Below are 25,302 nucleotides of genomic sequence, written 5' to 3'. Positions count from 1 at the left end.
TGTCCTGGAGTTGGAGGGGAGCCATCCAACGTACCCAGGAAAATCTCAAATGGGTAGCTCGTGGGAATCACCTCTAGACCACAGTAACCCGCCCTTGGCTGCGGGCTGGACCGCAAGCCCTTCTGTGCACTCTCAGAGCAAGCTGGGATGCACCCCTGCCTTCACCTCCCTGGCACACACCGAGCGGTTCACCTGCCTTATCCCCTGAGGGCCCCAGGACCCAAGGCAGGAGCCCCACCAACAGCCCGCAGAGCGCCCAGGCTTGATTAGAGGCTAATACACATTTGTTACTGTCCCGGAGATTCTCTCTCATCAGAGGTGGAGGGAAGAGAGGAGAAGCAGAAAGAATCAGAGCACAGATGACAGATATGCACCCATAATCCTTGAACCTGAGTGTAGACGGCAGCTTCATGGGCCCCGCTCCCGCCCCCCACCCATCCTAACCTCCCCAGCACTCCGACCCTTTCACAGGAGGTCGCCAGCATCCAGTCCCTCTGTCCCTGCTCATTCGTGCCGGGTGCTGGCTGGGTCTTCCAGCTAACACCGGATCTATGTTTCAAGGGCCCCGGGGCCCCGGGGAGGTGAAACATGAGTTGTCTGAGTAACACTAGTACGTGGCTAGCACAGCCCAGGAGGTGTGGAAAACACGACCTGGGGAGAAGAATGCGTCCGGGAGCGTTTTATTTATAGCAGCGAAAACCTAAACGCTAGTAATTGGCGCTTGGTTGTATAAATCGGGCCATGCTCAGATAATGGATCGTATTTATATAAGGGCGTATTATGCTACCATTAAGGGTCATATTTTAGGAAACTATTTAATGGCACGGGAAAATGCACCCAGTGTATTAAGCGGAAAGCAGATGACAGAATTAAACAACATCGCCATTTCATAAATGCTGCTCCCTTAAAATACTAGGAGGACAGGCACCCACTGTTAGAGAGTCTATTTCTGGGTGTGGTTGACTTTTAAAGTCTTACTTGGACTTTTTTGTATATTTTGTTTGTGATTTTACAGTAACCTTCTGACTTTTTGTAGTTTCCAAAATAAAGTATTTAAAATCTTAAGCAGAGAAGGCATGTGATTCAGCAACAGAAGGGGGCAAGGGAATTCAGGTCCGGGACGGTTAGGTTCCAGCATTGGACTGGGAAGCCCTGTCGGGGTGCTGTTGGCCTATCGCCAGATTTATGCCACGGCCCAGAACATTCCAGCCAAAAGGAAAGGGGCAGGTGGGCCCCTGGAGGTCAGGATAGGATGGTTTTCTTTGGAATGCCACGCCTGAAAAGGAGCCAGTTCTGGGGAAGAGGTTGATCGAAGACTGTTCTGGGATATGGTGGTAAAGTCGGGAGCTGCTGAGGGATGGAAGCCTCTCCCCAAAGCAGGGGCAAGCTGGTGCTGGCTCTCTTACCGACTACAGGGCCGCAGGTACCTCGATTTCCCTGTCCACAAAAGGAAGATGCTACATCTGTCCTTCCCACCCACGGTCCTACTGTGAGGTTATAGAAAATGACGTGTACGCTGCATTTCGTAAACTCCAAAGCACCCACCCGGTAATGAATGTGGTGGGCAAACCAAAAATGCTAACTTCTCGAGACACTGATCCAGGCTGCCCACACTCCTTCACAGATCAAGAGTAGCCAGCTGTGCTCTAGAAAAGTCACCAGGAGTTGGATCATCAGCCGCATTTACCTACCTTTATGCTTCCCCATATCGTTGCCGCTTGTAACAAAAACCATGTCGTGTTTGCTCAACTTGCTTCCCTTCTGTCCCGGACACATGGACAGACTGGCTTTCCCAGCCTCCCCAGTGGGAAAGGGAGGCCAAACCCCTGGACTCCAGCTATAGGAATGCAGCTGGAAGTGCCCTGTGCCCCTGCCAGGCTGGGCTCCCCTCTTCACTCCCATGTCCCCCCGTGAGATTCTCCACAATCTCTCTGCTTCCCTCGTTTCTTGGCCTCTTGTACAAGAACTGGTGGCAGACTCTGAGGCCTCTGGAAAAGGGCGACACGGAGAGGAGTAGAAGATCATGCAGCAAACACCCAGCACAGCAGGAACATGTGTAAGAAATACCCTGAGATCATCTGTTCCACCCCAGCTAGCCTCCCTGACTAGCACAGTCCATGACCATGGCCACCTCTCCATGCCACAGCAACTCTCAATGCTTTCCGCGGCTTCCCACATACCCAGTGCAGGGGACACAGACACATATGGTAAACCCAACCCTTATCCAACAGAAAACTCACCCAAGAGAAATCAAGACAATTTTTTTTTTTTAAAGATTCCTTGGCAGATTTAGGACCTGCTCTCATTTCTTTAGGGAAACTTGGGACTTTGTGCTCATTTCAATAACTGCAAAGAGATAATAAGAAAATGGGAAGACACTTTTGGTAATGTCATCCCAACCGTATTTCAAGTGAGTTGCAAAGAGAAAAGGGTTCTGGTCCATCAAAGCGAAAGAGGTTAGGAAGGGAGTCCACACCTCTTCTGGAAGGTCCACACAGTTGAAGCAGAGAGCTAGAGGGATCACTGGTCCCTCAGATATTTTCTCTTTATTTAGCTATGTCCAGCGAGGTCGCCTGGTGACATTAGGCTCTGAGTTGGGAAGTTCCCAGAAGGAAATGGACAAAGGCAGGAAGTGCTGCCATGTCTCTGTTTTGACTCCAACCCAACTTACTCTAATTTGTTCAGAGGCCACTTACCTGGTATGGGTACAGGGTGACCCCGTTGGTCCTCGACAGGGACCAGGTGCCGTCCAGGTACTGGTGAGCCTGAATGGCCACTGAGTTGAGGATGTTTCCATTGCTGGGACTGGTGGCCATCTGGAGGCTGACCTTGGCCTGGTGGGTTGGGGACCCACTCTTCTTCTCGGCCCCATTGCTGACCCCAAGACTGTTGGGTTTGCTGCTATGCCTGTTGTTGACAAAGGCTGTGTAGTTGGAGGAGGCATAGGGGGCAGGCACAAAGGCCCACTCTCTGGGCTGCTGGAGCCCACCCACGTGCCGGGGTCCCACCAGGGTGGGGATGTTGGAGAGCGGCGGGGGCGAGCCAGGGGAGCCATCATAATGCTCACTGCCTGCTGCCTGCTCCAAGGTCAGCACCATCTGGATGGCCTCCTGCTTCAGCTGGTTCAGGTGCGTAGCACAAACGTCACAGCGATTGTCCTTGTCATTCCAAGCCTTCCGGATGGTGTTGGGGACTTGGAGTTTGTCGTGAATCACAGCCGAGAAAGCAGGGTCCTAGAGAACACACAAGAGAAAAAAACAGGAGAACCTATCACTCAAGGCCGGGAAGCGCAATTCACACAAGAGCGAGGCCCTAGATGAAGTCAGAGTGGGACTGTCTGGTAGACAGCAACAGAAACGAGCAGCCAGACTGCCAGGACAGCCTCTGGTGGACAAACACAGGTGATGGATATAAGATCATGATGTGCAGACATTAAGGAAAAACTTTTAAAAACAATCTCTAAGCCTCCTCCTCACCAGGATGGTCAAATAAGAACATACTGGATTCTTCTTCTTGCATCCGCTAAGGAATTACAGCAGTACCTGTCCCTCCCCAAGGTGTTCACTAAGAAGACACAAATGTTTGTGCAGGTGTGAGGGGGGAGTGCAGTTGTTCTGGACCAAAGCATGGGGTCCCTGGCTCCCTGTGATCCATGGAACTGGAGATTGATGGAGATTCTATTCTAAGAAAGTCTTGGCCTCATTAGTACTGTGTGCTAAGTGCCACTGGAAGAAAACCAAACGGAACAGATTCTGGACCAGAGACCCCGCAGCCTCGCAAGCCTGAAGATTCACTGATTACCATTTGCTCATGGCAAGCTTAGATACATGGAGTCTGATACCCGGACCGACTCAAAGAAAATTATCTCCTTGGCAATCAGTCCAAGATACCGTTCCCCATAAACTTCATCTACAACGACGATTCAAATTCATTAGTTCAGAAACCCTCATCTAAGAGAAATCAGAAACTGAACCTTTGCATAGAAACATACCCTAGGAGGATCAACTGGTTACCAGAATATTCGGATATTCTAGTTCCAGCTCTGCTACTAATTAGCTGTGTGACCTTGGGACAAGCTACGTAGCCTCACTGAGACCATCACCCGTCACACAAGGCCATGGCCTCTCCTTGTGAGGTCCTTCCAGCTCTGTGACCCTGGTTGTGGAGAAATTGGAACAAGAGAGTAGTTCTGTGTATTATAGGGACAGAGCCGTATGCCACCTTGGGGGCCTGATCAAACTTCTGAGAGGCAAATAATGGATGAGACTCATCTCTAGGCTTGTTTTCCTCTAGGGCATTAGAAGGAAACCTGCTCTTCTGAAACCTACTGTCAGCGTTTATGGGGTGGCCGGGGTTGGCTGGAAGATCCACAGTGGGAGGGCTGTTCGCAATTAGGATCCGTCTTGATTACGGGCCGCAGCATTTTGTTTTGCCTGTTTAACTACCCTGAAGAGCTCCTCAGTGTGCCCTGATTAATTGATTAATAAATCAAGAGGTCTCTTCACACAGCAGCAGCAAGGAGTGGCTTGCAGGACAGAAACTCAAGACAGCCGGATAAAATGATGGGAAATAATAGGAGGTCAAGGTTGATCAAGTCTGGTTGAGCAAGTGATGCGAACTGTATGAGACCTGTCTTGTGGTGTCCTTTTCGCTGACAGCTGCTTTGCCCAGAGTCACAGTGCAACTCAAAGCGTGTGGCATCCAAACGGGCCCCTCGCGGACCACGTTCGAGCAGACCGTCACTTCTGTTTTCAGATAAGGAAACTGAGCTCCAGAAGGGTTAAAAGCTTGAACGACACCCAGACTTCTCGATCATTAGCTCATGAAGAGTCATATTCATCCCTGGACTCATATTTTTTTGCACATAAAGTTTTCACCTTGTCAATCTAGGAAATGTTCATTTATTCAAAAGAAATTTATTTGAGCCTTCATATGCCAAGTTAGAGTTTCCTGCTTTCTCTTTTTGTTTTTAAAAGACTGTATTTACTTATTTGAGAGACAGAGAGAGAGAGAGAGAGCACAGGCAGGCCAAGGGGCACAGGGAGAGGGAGAAGCAAGCTCCCCGCTGAGCAGGGAATCCAATGTGGGGCTCGATCCCAGGACCCCAAGATCATGACCCAAGCAGAAGGCAGATGCTCAGCTGACTGAGCCCCCCAGATGCCCCCATGTCTCTTCTGTTTTCATATAATACTACATAACGAGAATTTTCCCTTATAGATAAATATCATTTGAAAATGTGATTTTTAACGACGACACCGTATTTCAGCCTTTAGCTGTTTCAAAGGTCAATTACTTATTCCCACATTCTACGTCATTTTCAACGTGGACTTTTAAGTTTAAGGGTTCTGCACCCAAAACATTCTCCCTCTCAGAAATAACAGAAATTATTTGCCCTCCACATCCCCCATGAATTCAAGAAAACACCGAGGATCCTGGTCATGTTTAGAAGGAGGGTTAAGGGACAGTGAAGGTCATGTTCAGACCTGCCTCTGCCCCCCATCCCTGACTGCTGGAAAGGAACACAGTAAGATGGTTTTCTGACCACTTTATGGCTCCTTTACTTTTCCAAGGGCATTTTGGGGAAAGGATCATCCCGCCACATCCCCTAAGCACCTCCAACTTCTAACAGACTGTTCTAAGAAATCACAACAAACTCTCTCTTCCCCAGGAAATGGCATCCGAGCCCATGGCCTTCAAGAGCAATCGATACCCCAGTGACTATGAATTCTCTCTCCCTGTCCTCGCTGGGCTTTCTCCAGAATTCTGAGCCTTATATCTCATGCCTTCCTGGAAAACGTCTCCCAGAGAAATACTCTTCACACTGACAAATCAAAATTAATTTTATTTGCCCCTAAACCTATTTGTATCCCAACAGTTACCATCAAAGTTTAAATAGTACCATTATCCCTTCTGGCGTCCAAGCTGGAAATCTAGAAGGCCGATGGTACCTTCTAAAAGCCCGTGCCTGTCCTTCCGCTCCATGCCTCCTGCCATAATAAAGCTGTTAGCACTTCTCACATCACTGTGGTCTCCCCGATTCTAACCTTGACCTTGAAACTGCCCCCCCCCCAAAAAAAATTTTACTAAAAGGCAGCTCTAGTGGTATCTGCTTTCCTATCCTTACACTCTAGACCTCACGTCTGTGGTTTCTGTTTGTAGGTCTCTCTCGACTAGACCGCCGTCAGCTCCTTGAGAGGAAATAATCTTTCTTTCCATCTTTAATTCACACCCCCCCAAGGTAGGGCTGGAAAAGTATTTGTGAAATAAATCAGTGAATGAAAATAACTCAAGCAAGGCAGAAACAGCCAAGTAACAAAGTTGGTCTGGGCCCACCTCTCGTTTATTTTGTCTAAGTGAGCTACTTGCCTATTAGACAATTCTTCCAGACCCAATGTTTAATTAGATTTTTCCAACCGTATTGTTCTACCTGGTTCAAAAGCCTCGCGTGTGTCCACCATGATCCGGATGCCCTCCTTTGACCTGACTCTCCCTTCAACTATTAGACTATATCCTCCTTCTCTTACCTCAATACACAATCTCTCACTGTTTTTCCTAAGTTGCCAGAAAAGTAATGTTGATATGCAAAGATTTTTGGGTTTTGTTTGTTTTACCATCGGGCCAGCTCATCAGCAGAAAAACAAGGGAAACCTACATAAAGGAGTAGCCCAGATCGGCAGGACACCCTGGGGTAGCAGGGCTGGACCCCCCGGGGAAGCACATGGCACGCTTATTGTCCAAGAGCAGGGTGGGGCGCAGTGCTGGCTTTCGGCACATGAGGCGGGGCTGCTCCCGAGAGCACAGACCAACCGTGGACCCGGAGCAAGGACGCAGGAATTACTACCCAAGCAGACCATGTGCTAAGGATCCTCATCGCTTTCTGCCCCATTTCATCCTCTGCTCCACCATAAATGCTAACGCCACTTTCGAGGACAGGGGTGTGGGTTTTTTCCATGTAATTTTAGCCAGAAGCGTACTTTGACGGTGTTCCTCCGAAGCCTCTGGGTCTGGGAGGGAGGCGAGGGCTGGAGTCAGTGTCTAACATGTGTCATACAAATTCCCGTTCTTGTTTGCTCCTGGTTTCTTTTTCCAGAGGCCCCTCGTGACAAGCTTGTCCAGATTTAAAGCTGTACTTCAAAGGCAGTTTCTTTCCACTTTGTTCTTAAAACTTTCTTCCTCCGTAAACGCTGTCCCAGGAGGCCCGGGATGGCGGGTAGGACTCTGAGAACTGCAGGCAGCTTCCCAGAAGATCAATGGATTTTACCTTCACACTCCTCAGAATCTTTCCAGCAAGAGGTTGTGCTCCCGCCCCCCTCCTCCCCTCCCGACACATTCCTCATCAGTGTTCTTTCTTTCTCAAGAATCTGTGCTCTTCACAGCGGGTCTGTCCCCAAAGGCAGGTGCCCATGTTAATGATCCTTTTTTTTTTTTTTTTAAGGGAAACAGCAAAATGGAAGGTTTGCAAACCCGCAGATAGGAGACCTCAGCAGCGTCTGAACCAAGAAAACACACACTCTCATTCCTACCTAGCTCAATATTCAAATATTTGGACTCACATGCCCCCCAAAGAAGTGGTTCTATATTTTTTGCCCACACCTTGGTAATTTCAGAAGGAGAAACAGCAAGATAATCTGACCACATCCTAATTAGCCAGGGGCAGAAAGGAGAATTTAAATATCTAAAATCTAAGGATGTACCCCAAATGCCGACTAGTGGGTGTAACTTCTTTCTCAGGGTGATGTGGTCCCCCTGTGCTCACCAGCCCCCCAACCTGCTCACCTCACTTTCCATACATCAAGTTCATGCATCCGGGCCTGATGACCCACAGTCCTTCCCAAGTGAGACTCACTCGTCCAGCCCTCTTGTTGAATCTGCCTGGAGCAAGTGACCAGCCACTAAACATCATGTTCTCTACTCCTGTTGATCACAGAGTCCCCCAGACCCCCAAAGAGGGCCTCAGACTACCCTCGAGGGAAGGCTTCCAGGGAAATCAGACTGTGATGTCAAGTGATGACATCTCACTGCCCTGCGTGGTGAGGAGTGACCCCCTTCGCAGGGGCTGCTGTTCTCACTAACATCATGCAAGCTGAAGAGGGTCCGAATGGTCCCCTGTGTTTGGCACAAGGACACAAGGCTTGTTCTGCAAAGTTAGGGGCTTGCGAGAGGGAGGGAGGCAGAGGGGTGTGGAAGAGAGCTCACAGGGGTGCGATCATTCGACATCCTTTCAGGTGAGGCCTGAAAGCCAAAGCCAAAAAGACAACCACAGCAGGGACAGAGGCTAGCCCTGACATCTCGGGCAGCCAGCATACTGGCTTCGTTACCGTTACCATGAAACCTCCCTCCGGCCCCTGGGGCCATCTGAACACAAGGCTTGTCATCTCCCTTCCTCCTCTGCTTTGCAAGCCACCGGCACTCCACTTGGTAATGACGATCACACGCGGACACGGATCCTAGCATGTGAGCAAGCATGAACGTGAAGGCATGCTGGTAATGAGCTCAAAGAGACCAAAAAAAAAAAAAAAAAAAACCCGAGGGAAGAAACATTGTCAGACCAAAGCTGTTCTACATAAGAAACCAGATTAACCTGGGATGTAGTGACTGCGCCCAGCCGAAGCAGTCTGGCTCAGCATTAGGACAGGGAGATGCAGGGGCGGGGGGCGGCTTGGGTGGAAATGACTGCGGTCCCCACGGGAGGCTGCTGGGTGCAGGCATGCAATTCACACGGCTGCCTGCAGCAACTGCAGAAAAGCATTGCAGCTCGTAAGACCCTTCTGCTTCAAAACAAAAGGGAGCTTTTAAATTAGAACTTAATACGATTAAGAAGAGTTCACGGGTTGCTTGAAAGAATAGGTATGGTGTCTCCATTAAGACCACAGTCTTTTTTAATCCCCATGTCTCATCTTCTGTGACTCAATGGAATGGACAGGGTTTGTCCATGCTCTTGGAAACGTTCCCTTACAAGCATGCAAGGTTTGGGCCCCTGGTTTACCATTTCAGAGCTATGAAAAATCCCTCCCCAATCTTCAGTCTCCCTAAATGTAAAAACGGGAACTGAGAATTGTCCCTGTTTTATTGAGCAAGGATTAGTTGCAGTCATATGTGTGAAATGTGGGGTACACTGTCCCGGTCCTTGGAAAATGTTAAGTGAAGGCAGTAATTATTATTTTGTTTGTAGATTTTTATTTATTTACTCATCAGAGAGAGAGAGAGAGAGAGAGCACAAGCAGGAAGAGTGGCGGAGGGAGAAGCAGACTCCTCACTGAGCAGAGAGCCTGATGCGGGACTCGATCCCAGGACCCCGGGATCATGACCCGAACTAAAGGCAGGGGCCTCACCAACTGAGCCACCCAAGTAGTCATTAGCGTCAGTGTCATACTTCTCAGTATCTAATACCACACGTCGCGTTTATGAATTTAGTCCTTCAGGTGATGATGATGATGGCAATATGGTGACAATTATCTCGGGGCTTCCACCAAGGAGGATTTAGCAAACACCTTTGGAATTAAGAGCTGAGGACATCACAAAGATGAGGACATACGGTCTTCAGTTAGCATCTTTCACATTCGCGTAAGTCGAGGTCCTCTTAAAAGGAACCAAAGTAAGAAGGGGTCTGTGGAATTCTTGAGCACAGAGCATACTGGTGCTTCCCAGCCTTCTTCTCTGGGCTGGGAGGTGAAACAATCTGACAATGGAACCGACGATACAATGTTGCCCCACTGAGAAGAACTCCTCACCTCTCCCCCAGGAGGGGGGCAGTGCCCCTGAAGGTGCTCTGTGGGAATGTTCAAGTAGAAGCCAAGACTGGTGTCTCCACCTCAACCCAGGAGGCAGAGAAAGAGGAAGATGGTTTTGCCTTAGTCTAACTACCTCCGAACCTGAAAATCTGGTCCTCCAGGCTACCCCAGGGCCCTGGGGAAGAGGATCTGTTCACAAACAGTTCAAGGCCTTAGGACGGAGTGTAGACGCTCACTGAATACTTACCTACATTTTGCCCAGAGCTACAAGGTTCTCGTTCAACCTGACACAAAACGAACGCCCAGGACTCCACAGATACGAAGCACTGATGAAGGCTTCATGCATGTGTGGTACACTTGAATTCTAACTTTGAACTCTTGAAGTCCATTTGCATTAGATGTATTTGTCACGTGTGGGCTACAACGTACCATCCAGGGGCACTGGATTTTTTTTTTTCCAATCTCTAAGTAGTTGTGTTAGTTTAATGCTCTTAAGGATTCTGTTAATTACCTAATTATGAAATTGCCTGATGTTTCTTTTTCTTTTAATGGACTTTGGATGCGAGAAATGCTGCAGAAATGTACTTGGTGATGCTTTTTGGACTCACTACAGAAAAATAAAGTACCTACAATTTGAGATTGGTGTTCTTAAAAGACGGAATTTCAACAAAAAGATGGAATTTCCCGATACTCTACAACACGCTTAAATATCTCTGCTGGTCCCCCTGGGTCCTAACCCTTGTGATGCCTGTGTTTCCAGCCCTGAGTAATCTGCTTCAAGTTGTCTTGTCAGACACTTGTCTCGGGGATCCCCATACGACCCTCCTGCATACTCAGGGCAGGTGTATTTCTGTCCAGAGAAGCCGTTGCATTTCCTGCCTCTGGGCCTTTGCTCCAGCCCCTGCCCTCGTGATAACTCCCAGCCTGCCTTGTAAATACGAGAAAACTTGTGGGGGTGATGGAGATTCCACGATGGCGGCAGTGGTCCCATGGTCTATACATGTGGCCAAGTGCATCAAATCGCACACTTTAGATGTGTATGGTTTACTGAAAGCCAATTATAGCCCCATAAAGGTAAAACAAACAAACAAAAAAACCCTGTTCGTCCAGTGTAAGACCCAACTTGGGCACGAAACCCGACTCTCAGAAGGGATGTCTTCTCCCCACTGACCTCCGACGCACTTCTCCGATCTGAGTTACCCGAATCACTTGGCGGACACTTCCTTGTTACTTAGCGCTGGACGTGTTCTATCTCCATAATCATGGCAAATTCCAAGGGCGCAGAAAGCATGCCATGATTTTAATAGTAATGGTAAGTTCTACTCTTGCCCCTGGAGTCTCCTCGAGACAGCAGCCAGGGGACCCGTTGAAGTCTTAAATCCGGTGTTGACATTCCTTGACTACAGGCCTCCCTGGCCTGCCCGACTCCCCTCAGAGCCAAGTCACAGTCTGTGCACCCGGCCTGCACGACCTGGCCTCCTGTCCCTTCCCCAAGCTGTAACTCGCAGATCCCAGGACCTCTCTTAGATCCTCTGGATCCTGTGTGAGGATTTCGGGGGTTCTGGAATCTGCATTTTAGCAAGGCTTCTGGGTGACTCTGGGGGACGCTTTCATGAGCGGATGGGAAGTGAGACGGAATGAGGGGAAGCAGAGGAACAGGCGGATAGGGATATCCGTCCGTCCCTTTCAAGCAGCCCACCCTCGCTGTGGCCTTCAGGCAGGAGCTCTCCACTCCGCCTTACGAACCGCGGAAAGCTTGGTGCTGGGGACCACTGCTTTTTCTACACAATAATCCAAGACAACGATAAATGGTTTGTGGGACAGAGCCCCGAGACTACGGGCACACAGCAAAATTCTCTCCCTGACTCCAGGGGCTCTCAACCCCTGGAGGACATCTGCAAAGACCAAAAATTGTCATCGTGGTCACAGCTGGGAGGGGGCTAGTAGGTAGAGGCCAAGGCTGATGGTAAAAATCAAGATATTTGCGAAAAGACTCACATACCCAGAATGGCCCAGTCCCCGGGGCAGCGGTGCCGAGGCTGAGGGCGGGGCCTGCGCCCTCTCCCGACTGTCCTGGGAATGGATGCGGGGCAAAGATGCTTCTAAATCCAGAAGCAAATCCGGCTTCTGTCCCACACTCACTGAGGTGTGGAGTCCCCCAAATCTCAAAAGCACAGTCTCGTAACATGGTGACCGCTCGGTCGTGGCTGACCGCCACGGCGGGCCGTGGATGCTGCCACGAGTGGGCACAGACCCCCGTGCGCCGGTGGAGAGCAGGCCCCAGCCCCCCGCCGCCCTTCTATGGGGGTACATGCACCACTGCCCCCTTCTGCTGCTTACAGGACCACCAGCCATTCACGGGAGCGTGGTGGGAAGGGCTGTTGGGGGATCCACGTTCTGTGCCCGTGAAATGATCCATCTGCTTCGCGGTCTCAGCGGCTGCTCACGGAGCCTGAGGTCAACAACCTGACCACCCGGCCCAGGTTGCTGCCGACACTGCCACGGCTGCTCTCACTCTGAAATGGCCTCAGACCTCTGCCCAGACTTCATATCATCGTAAGTTTGCAGCTTCCCTCTGGGACAGCGAAAACCAACACTGTGATGAGAAACCCATCTCGAAGATGTAATTTGATGCAATTAGGGAGAAGACAGAGATTTCGCTGTCCCTGCAGAACCCACATGGATGTGGCACAGACCACGTGCCAGGCTCAGAGACGCCGTCCCCTCCCACAGTTCAGACGCCGGACCGGGGTGACCGGGAAGGTGGGTGGGGGTGCGTGTGCTCCATCAGTCGGCCCAGCACACGGGAGCCTCGACTTCAACAGCTCTCTGGCTAAAGTGCTCACTGACCTTCGCATTTTTATTTTCTTTTAATCTTTGAATTTTTAAAGAAGCCTTTTTAATTTGTAAGCCCCATAAAAGACAGATTTGAATTAGTCACTTCATGTATGTTACCCACCTGTGTGACGAATCATATAGGAAAGTGAGAACGTGAGTCCACCGCCCAGACCTCTGGTGTGGTCATCCCAAGAGAACACGGACACCTCCGCGGGGAGGGCAGAGCCAAGACTGGAGGAAAGCAGCCGGAGTAGCAAAGGGGCCACACTCCCCTCTCCATACCACACACACCGCACTGCACACACACCTACCACACACACATCACATACACACATCACAGGCGCTCACATGCACACACCACACCACCATCCATGAACACACACACACATCACACCATACCACCACACGCTTATATCACACACACACACCACACACATACACATTCATACAAACTCACAACCATACCATATACTCCCATGCTCACACACACCACACCACACCAACATGCACGTGCACCACACACACCATACACACTCATACTCATAGCCCACCACATATGCACTCATACACACTATATACAAACTACACACACACCACCATGCACGCATACATACGCACATGACACCACACACAACCATGTACCCATACCACACACACACCACACACTCACATACTACATACACACACCACACATACACATTCACACACCAAACACCACACGTATACTCACCCACTACACTACACACAACACACATACGCACACATGCTCACAAGTCCATCTCTCCTGGAGGAAGTGAGGGACACGACTCTGGGGGGCAGAGCAGGGAAAGCAGCACAGAGGAGACGGACAGGGAGTGAGAGCTCCAGGAGGGGGAGAAGACCCCGCCCCCTCCTCCCCCCTGCCTCCCCGGGACCACCAGGAAGTTGCAGGCCAGTGCACCCAGCGATCTGTGTGCTCCAACAGGGGGATAAGCCTGCAAAACCGCACCCACGTATGTCCTAGGTAACTTGAAAGGGGAAGGAGCAACGGGAGAATGAGATCAGAGGACTCACTGAAAAACAGATTTTAACTTTGATTTTGAGTACAGATTCCAATAAAATTTGAGCACTTTTTAAGAAACACGGCGTGGCCTGGATTCAGACCTTCCATGCTGATAGCGAGCTAGAAGAAATGAACGGTTCAGGCGTATCCACCGCATGCACACGGCCACAATCTAAACCTCTCTAACAGGCAGATTTCTGCCCAATTCACTATTCATTCAAGAGTCACTCTTTCGTCTCTTTGTTCACTAATTGCAATCATTTACCAAACACGTATCAGTACCAAATGGGGCAAGGTTCTTTGCTAAGTGTTGGAAAATAAACATGGTCCTAACCCTTATAGACTATTACAAAACACAAGGTATTCAACACAGACCACGGTCCCCCCTCTTCATCCAGGAGCCTACGACGGGTTCACAGATGGGCAGAGCTCTAGGTGAGCTGCAAATATGAGTGTGCGTCACGCTCCCCAGTGTCCGAGCTCCACAACCTGGACCCAACCTCTGATCTCCGTGAGTCTTAGTAACTTCGCCTTCAGTAACGCAGGCATGATACTCATCCTTGGTACTAGTGGGAGAATTAAATGGAGTCACAGAATTAAATGTAGGGAAGTGTTGAATCGCTCTGTCGTACACCTGAAACTAATCTAACACTGTATGAGAACTATGCTAGAATTAAAATTCAAAACTTAATATAAAAGGGGGAGGTTAACAGAATAACAGGACCAGAGGGACCCATCCAGGTAATAAGCCTTTGGCTCCAGAGAAAGGCCAAGATCAAAATGCTAAGCCCAGCTCAGCATCTAGCTCTCTGTCCAGATCTTGCCCACAGACAAGAAAAATGCTCTCAGCTACGCTTATCCAAATGGACAGTTCAGGATACGTGAGGTGGCAAGTGGTTCTCTTTCTTCCCCATGTGTAGTAAGACTGATCCCATGAATGCCCCATGCCACACTCACTGAAACACCTGTGAGAAGTCACTCTGCTGGACTTCTTTCCTCACAGTGGTGGAATGTTCCAGAAAGACAGACCAACAGAGTCTCACACCACATGAACTTCCACATAATGAGCCCCGCAAATGGAATCAGTAAACGCTGTGGAGAGCTGCCAAGAGCCTCTAGGACCACAACACCACACACGCGTGTTTGCGGGGGTTGTGGAATCACCTCCAAGTCGTGGGGCACAGAGAGAGCTGTTTCCCCTCGGAGGGGAGGGGGGCTGCTGGGCCTCCCGCCACAATGTGTGGGCAACCTCAGGGACCAGACGTGGAATCCCAGAGAAGGGTCTGAGGACTCTGTGGCTGGTAAAATGGAAAGCAGGGGAGGGCTAGAAAATACCCAAGATGCAAAAAATACTGAACCGCATAGTCAAGAGGCTATCCTCATGATTAAAAACAAAAACAAACAAACAAACAAAAACGGATGGAAGACAAAGCCTTTGGAAGTATGATTTTTTACGTGTGTTCCAGGTGCAATCCCCACCTGATTTACTGCCAAAGTTCGTTCTCAAAGGACTGCGTGACTGTGTTAAGTTTCAAATATAGGCATGCTCAAGATTAACTCCACGGCGTTTGGGAGCTGAAAACACAGCCCAGCTGGGGACGGTGGTTTGATTAATACCAGATCTTTCCACATTATTATTTACAAGCAGAGTTTTAGCTGCTTTTTCTGCAAATAGGAGAGCCTGATTTATTGTTAACTAAGCCTGGTCACTTTTCCTAGAACCTAATTCATTAAGCCAGTATCACTGAGACGTTGTTAAAAACCTTTAGACCTTAGGCAGTTAATATCGGGGTGGGTTTATTTGGGGGGCACTTTTAGTAAATAATTCAACATTAATGAGAACTATGTATTTCAAAGGTTTAGGGAAGTTGTAAAATGGGATTATTGAAGTTTCCATTTTAAAAACACGGTGTTCCTTTAGTAAAACCATACCCTGTTAATGTTATTTAAACCCGTCTGGCTCTTACCATCAACTGAAAACACGTTGTTAAACCTTCTGGAATCTTCTATTACCATTCCAGATACATTTATAAATGTTTTAAAACTTCAGGGAAGAGGAAAGAAGACTCACTTATACTTTTTACTATTGTATTCACTTTGGAAATGTGAACCCATTCACACTCAAAGAGATTTACTTTTAAAAAATTAAAGACACGGAATTTCAAAAGCATCTGTGGAGGCATTTCCTGTGGGGACTTCATTCAGTCGCTCCACATACGTTGATTAAGCACCTATTATATGCCCCGCATTGAGACGGAGCAGAGAACAAAACAGTCTCCGCCTCCTGGACCTCTCTCTGAAGAAGAACAAGTAGACCAGCAAGTAAGACACGTCCCGCGGACATGGAGAACGAGAAAGCAGGCAGTTAGGAAGGGCTTCTGGATCACAGCAGGGACTACTCTTTATCTCGGGGTGGTCAGGGAGGGCTTCTCCATTGGGAGACTCTGAACAGAGACGTGAAGGCAGCGAGGTGGTGAGCCCCCGCAGGCACCTCGGGAGGGCATCCCGGCAGAGGACAGGTGCACAGGTGTGGGCCCCGAGGTGGGGGCAGGCTGAGCATGTCTGGGGACCACAAGGAGGCCAGCAGAGCTGCTAACGGCTTTTACAGCCATGGGATCGGGAGAGGCCATGGAGAGAGGGGGTGCAGATAGGGAAAAGGTGCGAAGGCTGAGCTCTCCACGTGTTATTTTGGAGAGAGGAGACGGAACCAGGAAAAGACACTGAGAAGAAACGGGCAGCGATGTGCGGGGGCATGGAAGTGGGGATGGGGGTGGAAGAAGCTGGGGAGAGGTGTGTCAACCCGGGCTGGGGGACAGAACGTAAGGACCAGAGTTATCAGCTTTTTACGTGTGTCGACATGGACAGACCTGAAAAATGCAATTCAGGGCAAAAACGTTGAGTTGTAGAAGGAGATGCCTAGCATGATTCCATCTGGATACCATCCAAAGCTGCTCTCAGCCGACTCCCACTTGAGACCAGGGACGCTGATCTGCTTTTACTGTTTGCTCCGCATAGAGTCAGCCAGAGAGAAATGAGGTCATCGAGGGGCTGGGGTCAGGGAAGAAGGACAGATTCCAGCCGCAGGAATGACGGCCACAAATGAATGAGATGTACCTCCTGAACATCTCGAACCTGCTTCCCACCCCCGCCACCGCCCCTCCACCAGCCACAGCGGCCACCTTCGTGTCCCCCGAGGAGGACAGTGGATCCCTGTCCCACCATCTTCCTGCTGACCGTGCAACACGGCAACTGCAGTGGCTTTTGGAACTTTGGAAATTTCCACCGCTGCGTCCAAAAGCCTTCCTCTGACTGTGATGTAGCTTCCGCCTCCCTTCACATCCTCCCCTGCCACCGTGACCCGTCGGACCCTGGCTACCCTCTCACACCCTCAGAGACATCTCCCCACCCGTAGGCTCAGGCAGACCCTTATATCCCAAACCCCGTACATTTCTTCCAGTGCCCTTTTCACAACCATGACTGCATAATTAAGTGGATAATTAGTCATTCCATGTCATGTCTTTCTTGAAATAGAAACTTTATGAGAGTGGGAGCCTGTCTGTCTCACCTCTCTGTTCTCAGGGTCTAGTGTGTGGTGCAGGAACTCAGGAAGCACTTAGGAATGAATGAGGGACTGCACAGTCACCTTGGTCCAGGGCAGGACAGATGGGGACAAGGAGTTGAGGATGAAGGCTAGCGAAATGGGACACCCCATTTGCATCTAACAGAGCCTACTGAGAACCAGTTCGGCTAGAGCAGTGTGTCCTTTCTGATATGTTCTTCCTGCTTCACTATCATGGAGGAAAAAAGAATCCCAGAGGGAAGGACGTTGGTCGACCCCTGGGGTCTGAGGTGAGGGTAAAGGCCTGGAACCCTGGGCCCTGGTGTTCCCCGACACCGCCGTCCTGGGATGAGCGATTTGATGTATAAAATGAACTTGGGGGCCTAGAATGATCAGAGGCCATGTCGTGCACAGGCTGTTTGGTAAATCTGGACAGGAAGGGATGAATGCATAGATTTCAGAAAACTGTCTGTGGGATTATACAGAGCTCCTCAAAACCGAACCGAACTCCCTATATATTAAAAAAAATGAGGGGCAAGCTGGGTGGCTCAGTCGGTACGGCATCTGACTCTTGATCGCAGCTTAGGTCTTGATCTCAGGGTTGTGAGTTCAAGTCCTATGTTGGGCTCCACATAAATAAATAAAACTTTGAAAATTTCTAAAAAGGTGAGGTAGCTGTGCGACTTCATAAATACACTCAAAACTCCTGAACTGTACACTTACAGGGGTCGATTTTATGGCATCTGATTTATATCTCAATAGAAAAGATACCCCCTTCCCATGCCAAGTCCAAAGAGTGTCTTAGTGCTTCTTTTAAAGGTACACATACATAGGCTACCCACAGGTGTCTATAATCTCAGAAGCCTGCCTTCCATAATCAGTTCTGGCCCCTGTACTTCAAAAGTAATAGCATAAAGTGAAGTGTATTAGCTAGCCTGAGCCAGGAGCATATCAAAGTCCGAAAAACCATTGCTAATGCGGGATAGTCACGTCAGCACAGAATAACCAATCAACATCCCCACCAGGCTGGAGAAACTTTCCCCACTGAGTCCAGGCAAAGGCCACAAGAATAATCTGAAAGTAGGGGCGCCTGGGTGGCTCAGTGGGTTAAAGCCTCTGCTTTCGGCTCAGGTCATGATCTCAGGGTCCTGGGATCGAGCCCCACACTGGGCTCTCTGCTCAGCAGGGAGACTGCTTCCTCCTCTCTCTCTCTGCCTAACTCTCTGCCTCTCTGCCTACTTATGATCTCTGTCTGTCAAATAAATAAATAAATCTTAAAAATTAAAAAAAAAGAATAATCTGAAAACAAAGTCCGACCTGATGAGCCACATATTATTTCTTGCCATGACAGCTGACTTCCAGTACCAGTTTAATGTCTCACAAGACCCACGTAGCCTGGGCTACACAGTCATTGACTTCTTCATGCATGGCAAGGACATCTATCTTATAAATGCTTTGGGTGTGATCAATACACTTCAACTCACAGAGCTGTTGGAAGGATGGGGAATGTGCGGCGAGGTGTCCAAGGGAGTTCGCCAGAATGTTCTTATCCACTGGGTCAGAGATCACAACATATCATCAGTGGAGTGAAGCAGTAAGAGTAATGGCTGATTAGATCCAAACCCTTTTATTGAGTCATGTTGGAGAAGTAAAGGAAATGTGGTGCTTAACATTTCGTTGTGCTTACCAGCACACAGAAATGTGTCATGCACGCACACCCGTGGATACGGATCACTCGGTAATGCATATGCAAATGAGTTGGACAGACACATAAGCAGAAACTGACATCCAGGAAAAGGCCGATGTCTCGATCAGGGATGGGCCAACTTTGACAATAAATGCCTTTGGTTTTGCGGGCCACGTGGTCTCTGCTGCAAGTTCCCAGCTCCACTACTACAGCAAAAGTTGCCACAGATGAGCTTGATCTGGCTTTCAGGTTACCATTTTCTGTTCCCTGTATAGATAATGGAAGTGTAGACGTTTTAGGAAAAGTTACTTACACCGTCCAAAGGACTCTTTCTAAAGAATTAGAGATCTTATCTTCTAATAAAATTATGAGACGTAATTTCTGCTTTTGATGACTCAGCGTCTACTACGAACATTAATTAATTTCATACTGTGCAGAATGACGTCATGTCCAAGGGGACAGGATAGTGTAAAAGGCTGTGCCCTTAAGCCATCTGGTTCCAGAAGGGTGTACTCGAGCTGGCTGGGGTCTGTTTCTTGTCTTATCTCCTGCTGTCAAGCTGTGAGGCGTCCCTTTGTTGGGTTTGTGTTTGCAATTACCTCTACCTTTATTTTGCATTTCTGATCTGCTCCAGGCCAAGAACAGTATCTAACCTAGGCCTGGCTCTGACGGACAGGGGCTCTCTACTGAGTCCAGAAACAAGAGCCCCAGCTTTGCTCCCCACGTGTGGCTACTCCATGGCCCTTTGGACAATGTTCCAATTTGTCATTTATCTTACTCAAGGTTGCTAGATAAGTGACTCATGGGAGAGGTGTGACCCTTGTCTGTGTGCAACACACACACACCCATAGTTGTTTGTTTCTTCACTCAACAAATATTTACTATATTCCTGTGTGCTCATCACTGTTCTGAGTACTCGGAATTCATTAGTGAACAAAAGATAACACACACAGACACACACACACACACACACACACCCTATTTCTTGAGAAGCCAGAATGCCCACGCACTCAATTTTCTCTTCACATCTCATTTCCTGCCTCGTTTCTCCGCATGATGGGCGCCCTTGGAAGCAAAAGTAAGTCGCACACCTGCTAAAGACAGGAGGCCTGGCGGACTATCCGGGATTCCAAGTGGTCAGCCTGTTCCTGGATCATTTAAAACGCTTGTTTGACTGTTAACGAGGCAATAAATTCCCGTGATCTGGGAGGTGAACCCAAAATCCTAGCGTGGGTTTCGGTTTCCTATAAAACAGACTTCTCGAAGCGCCAGACTTTCCAGTTTAATGAAGCTGGTGCTGTGGTCCCTGAGCATTTAGGGGAGAGGAAAGTTAGAAACTTGCAAGACGCCTGCAGTGTTCAGGTGAGGAAGGCCAGAAAGCGTGCTATTGATCCAGAAAGCAGACAGGAGCCAAAACAGGAAGTTGCCAGACCCAAGGTCCCCTCCAGAGCACCCAAGCCCTAGCGCTCACAGGGCCACACTGCCCAGACCTACCGAGAAGCAAATCAGGACTACGGGAAGGTGTTTCCCTAAGGTTGCGTCAGGGGAGATTCCACGGTCATGGAGAAAGAAACACAGCACCACCGCCAGGAGCAGATCAAGGTCACCATCCTCAGGGGGCCAGACCAAGCATCAAGCCACCCGGAAAAAGCACACGCAAGGGGATTCGCCATCCCGCCATGGGCCCTCGAGCACCACGCGCTGACCTGACAGTCCCTCACCTTGTCCGCCCCCTCTCCTCTCCTGGGGAGCAGGGGGTGGCGCTTCTTCTGTAGACCATCCTTGCGGCACGAGAGCAACTCCGGGCAGGGGCAGCAATCACCGCGCAGGACTTCTCTGTCCCTTCAGGGAATTCCAGGTCTGACTCACTTCCCAACCCCTCCTTGGTCACTGGGCAGGTCCTTCTAGATAGTTCTACCTCACCCGGTCCAAAGATGCCCACTCCTCAGACGAAGAAGGCCAGTGCCCTGGCTTGCCATCACATTTGAGGGTGTGTGTATGTGTGCATGCATGCGTGTGTGCACATGTACGCACGTGCGCGTGCACACACACACACACACACACACACCATTGTGCACAGTGCCCTAGGCAACAAGTGTCTGGAAGGCAGGAGTCTGGGATGCCGGGCCCGGGGAGGCCAAGTCAAGACCACGGCCGGGGGAAGGATAAGCCCAATCCAGGGCTGGACCTGGGCTGACAGGAGTTTCTCCGCAGCCAACGCAACCCCGCCCTGGGAACAGGTGAATCTGCAGGCAGGACTCGCCCAGTTATGCCTTCACCTTTGTCCTGGAAGGGCCAGCTGGGCAGCAGAGCCGAGAGATGGGCTGGACAGTCAGAAGGGCTCACAGGTGAACAGGGCAGGTGCAGGGCGGGGACACCCACTGGCTCTGGGTCCCACTGCTTTTCTCTGTCCCTATACTTAGGATGATGACCCAGACCACAGGCCTATTGAACGTACTGGGGACTCCAGATGACATGCAGTTCTTCCCGTGTTGGGACACGAGCTTTGGAACCAAACAGATTTGGGTTCAGATCCCAGCTCTGACACTGGATCCACGCGTGGCCTTAGTCCAGCTACATCCCTTCTTTGGCTTCCTTTTCCATGAAAACAGAATGGCAGGAACGTCTACCTCACGGGCCTACTCTGGGTCTGAACAGAGGGTGATCACAGGAAGGACTTGGCAGAGGCAGAGACGTGGTGAACGCTCAGAAAAATCCCTCGTCAGAGAACAGACTATCAAGAGCCACGCCCTACACACCAATATTGCAAACTCATTGCGCCTTCGTGGGGGTGGGCTCTGTTTCCTTGCCTGGCTAGCATCCGTCGTCCTCCCCAGAAGAGGACCCTCCTTCTCCGCCGACCCTCCAGGGAGCCCCGGCCCAGCCCGGTCAGGGATCATTAATCTGGGGGAGGCCCGAGGTCAATGTTCTGAAGACTCCCGCAGGGCACCTTCCGGCGTACCCCGGTGGCTTGTCACCTATGTGTCGGAGGAGGAGGGGCTGAGCTGGTAGGGAGTCTGCTCTTTGCAGAAGACATCTGCTCTGAGGGCAGTAAAAGACCCAGGTGGCACTGTTTTGAAGGCAAAGAAATGAAGGGCCATTTCCCTGCCATTAATCAACTGGCCTGTGAGGACTGAACGGTCTTCGGGAAGACCAGGAAAGAACATTTTAATAACATTCCTGGGTGCTAGCGGCGAGCAGAACACAAATTAAGTTAGTAGGCAGTGCTGGGATTGCTCACAAAATGTCCGAGCGGGTTTTAAAGCTGCCTTGAAGAAAGCGAGGCGCACTTAAAGGCAGCGGCTGTCGCTTTGTCTGCAGAAGAAAAACAAGAGAGGCCGACTCCCACACACGCTGTTTCCTGTTCCTCGGTGGATGGGTAACAGGAGGCCCCCACACTCGCCTCTCGTGCTCCCTCCGGAGTCCCAAATGCCTGCCCCACCCTGCCTTCACATGCCCTCATGGGGGAGATATTTGGGTTAAAGGTCTGGAGAGGTTAAAAGCAAAGTATCTCAGAACAGAAGATAGGGCTCCAACCTTGTAACTGTAGGGAAACAGACAGAAAGTAACAGCAATCGCTTGACCCCTGTTTAAGTGCCCGGTTCAGCGGCCTCATGCTCATTCACATTGTGGTGTGAGCATCACCGCCATCTGCCGCCAGAACGTTTTCACGCTCCCAAACTGCAGCTCTGTCCCTGTTAAACTCCGACTCCCCATCCAGGCCACCCCCAGCCCCCAACCCCTGCTGTTCTGTTTTACGTCCCCTAAGCCCCTCATGTAAGTGGACTCCCATAATACGTGTCTCATTTTCTGGCATCTTTTTAGTGGAATGCCTTCCAGACTCGCCCATGCCGTCGCAGGTGTCAGCAGTCATGCCCTTTTAAAAGCTGAATGATATTCTGCACGGACAGACCTCATTCTGCTTGTCCATGTATCCTGTCGACGGACATGTGGGCTGTTTCTGCCTTTTGGCTGCCGGGAACCATACTGCCCTAACCAAGGGTGCGGACGCGTCTGCTGGCAGTTCCAGCCGTAGCCTCAGTCCTCCCCAGTGTTCCCCGTCCTGCTTTTCCCTTCCCGCTCTCCACTTCCGCATTTTCTCCCAGTCCTCCGATTTTTGCTGCATAAAAATATCCTCCTGTGACACCATGACGGCTCCAGCCAGCATTTTGCCCTCCTCTTGGGAAGGCTGTCCGGGGGGACCCATGTAGAAAATACAGTCTCCCCAGGAGATGTGCCTGCACCGTTCCTTCCCACTTCTGACCCTGCCTCCCACCCCACTGCTGACGGACAAAGCCAACCGCTCTGCAGACCTGATGTCGTGTGCTGGATGAAAGCCACAGACGTTGTCCCCAAGCAAAGCAAGGTGATGAGCCATTAACAGAAGCCAAGTACAGTGCCGGACGCGGGCACAGCCACCAAGAATCCCTGCCATCTGGTACAAAGCATACACAAGCTCTGCAGACTGATGTGAGGACCCCACAATCCCTGTGGGACTCGTAGGGGGCCATGGCTACGGGACCACGAATGTGACGTCAGCAGTGGGCGGGGGAGGGGGGCAGTGCGCGATGTGTACAGGAGATGAGCAGGGACCGTGGCTTCCGGGGGCCGGTCCTGTGACGTCGGCAGGGAGGAGGGCATGCCAGGGAAGGCGGGGGGCTGAACTGATCCGGGAGGGAAGGAACAGTAGGCCCAACAAAGGCTCCCTTGGTACAGAATTTCCTAGGGAAAAATAAACGAAGAGGAAGTGCTTACTTGTGACATTCGGAGGCTTGGGAAGAATGCATTTCAAACTGCAAATCCAGATCTGGGGAGTGAATCCCCATTACTAGTGAGAACCCCCGCTCTGTCCGGAAACGTTCTACCCACCTTGCCCATGACCCCTGAGAGACCGGTAGGGCTTATGTCACTTTTAGTCATGTGCCTGAATGAGTCGACGACAGCTCAAAGAAAGTTGACCTACACACGCTTCTACCACCAACACGAGAAGATTCGCAGCAGCTTAACCCAGCCCACAGCCACCTGCTTACCGCATGTCCAGTCCACCCCCCCAACCCGGTCTCCACCTAGAATCCCAGCTAACCGAGTCCCTGCCTTTCCCACAGGTGTAAAAAGTACACACCGTCCTCGCTGGGCACATTATTTTATGACCACACGTTACGCAGTAGAACATGGTGACCGTGACGTAGTGGACATCTACCCATGTGTCCTCTACATCCAGATGGCAGGGTCGAGTCTCACGACCAAGCAGGCCTTGTGGAGAGCAACTGCCTCCACCAGTCAGGTGACTGTTCATGAGTCCAGCCTTCGAGCACCTGGGGGGGCCTGTCTCGCAGAGCACAACCAACACCTGTCCCCACCACCGATGGCAGCTTAGATCTGGTGGATGCAACATTTTGGCCCATGTGGTTCCCTAGAATTTCCTTCAACAAATTTCAAGTCATGCCTTCAGCTAAATTCTTAGACGGCAGAAGCTCTCCCCGACGAGTACCTTGAGGTATTTAGTCTTGAATTACATATTGAGTTAAAACATTTGCTTATTTTTTTACATGTTATTTTAATTCAATTAATCAACATATAACGTATTACTGGTTTGGGAGGGAGACGTCTGTGACTTGTCAGGCTTCCACCACGTGCCCTCCTTAACGTCCATCCGCAGCCACCCCCGCCCCCACCCCCTCCCCTCCAGTAAACGTGTTTCCCGTGATTAAGAGTCTCTTATGGTTTGTCTCCCTCTCTGGTTTCGTCTTTATTTTTTCCTCCCTTCCCTTGTGATCCTCTTCTGTTTCTCAGATTCCATGCTTCAGTGGGATCATAGGATAGTTGTCTTTCTCTCATTGACTTATTTCACTCAGCATAATACCCTCTAGTTCCATCCACGTTGTGGCAAATGGCAGAATTTCTTTTTTTTTTTTTTTTTAAATAGCTGTGTATCTTGTATTTTAAATACACAGAGTGTCGAAGGCTATTAACTTGTTCAGCTTGGGCCCTGCGCCACCTCAAAGCTGGCTTGTCAGTCTTCTAAAACTGACCATGTAGGACCCCCGCCAATGTCTTGGTTCCTCAGAGAGCAACCCCATTCCGGGGCCCGGGCTTCACCGGCAAGAACAGGGTTCCCAGGCCTTTGTCTGTGACCCTCAGCAGAACGAGAGCTATATTTTCAGAGCAGCTGTCCTATCACCCCAAAGTGTCCAGGCCCCTCCCGACAGCCACCTTGCGTTCCTCCTGCATTGCTGCTCTGGGGCTCCGTCCTCCAGGAAATCAGCATTCAGGCGGCCTGGGCTTTCAGATCACCTCGGGGTGCACTTTGCCAGCCTGCCCCTCTGGGCTCTCGAACCCCTCTTACTCCTTAGGTTGGATTTTCTGTCTTGGTTGAGGTGTCCCCCGCTTCATTCGGGGGCAGGTCTCTCTTAGCACTTAGTCTGAAATCCTTAAGAGCGCGAGT

The 25,302-nt window shown here is 50.2% G+C and overlaps 1 protein-coding gene across 1 annotated transcript in view; it reads right to left on the bottom strand.

Annotated features, from left to right (window-relative positions):
* Positions 1-25,302, bottom strand: part of KIF26B (kinesin family member 26B) — a 411,889-nt gene that overhangs the window by 247,998 nt on the left and 138,589 nt on the right. Inside the window, exon 3 of the mRNA XM_059144968.1 lies at positions 2,697-3,233. Within this exon, the coding sequence (XP_059000951.1) occupies positions 2,697-3,233 (537 nt within the window). The remainder of the gene's footprint in view (positions 1-2,696; positions 3,234-25,302) is intronic.

Source organism: Mustela lutreola, chromosome 14 (assembly GCF_030435805.1).
Source record: "Mustela lutreola isolate mMusLut2 chromosome 14, mMusLut2.pri, whole genome shotgun sequence".
Taxonomy (NCBI): Eukaryota; Metazoa; Chordata; class Mammalia; order Carnivora; family Mustelidae; genus Mustela; species Mustela lutreola.
This window is presented reverse-complemented; position numbering and strand designations above follow the sequence as displayed.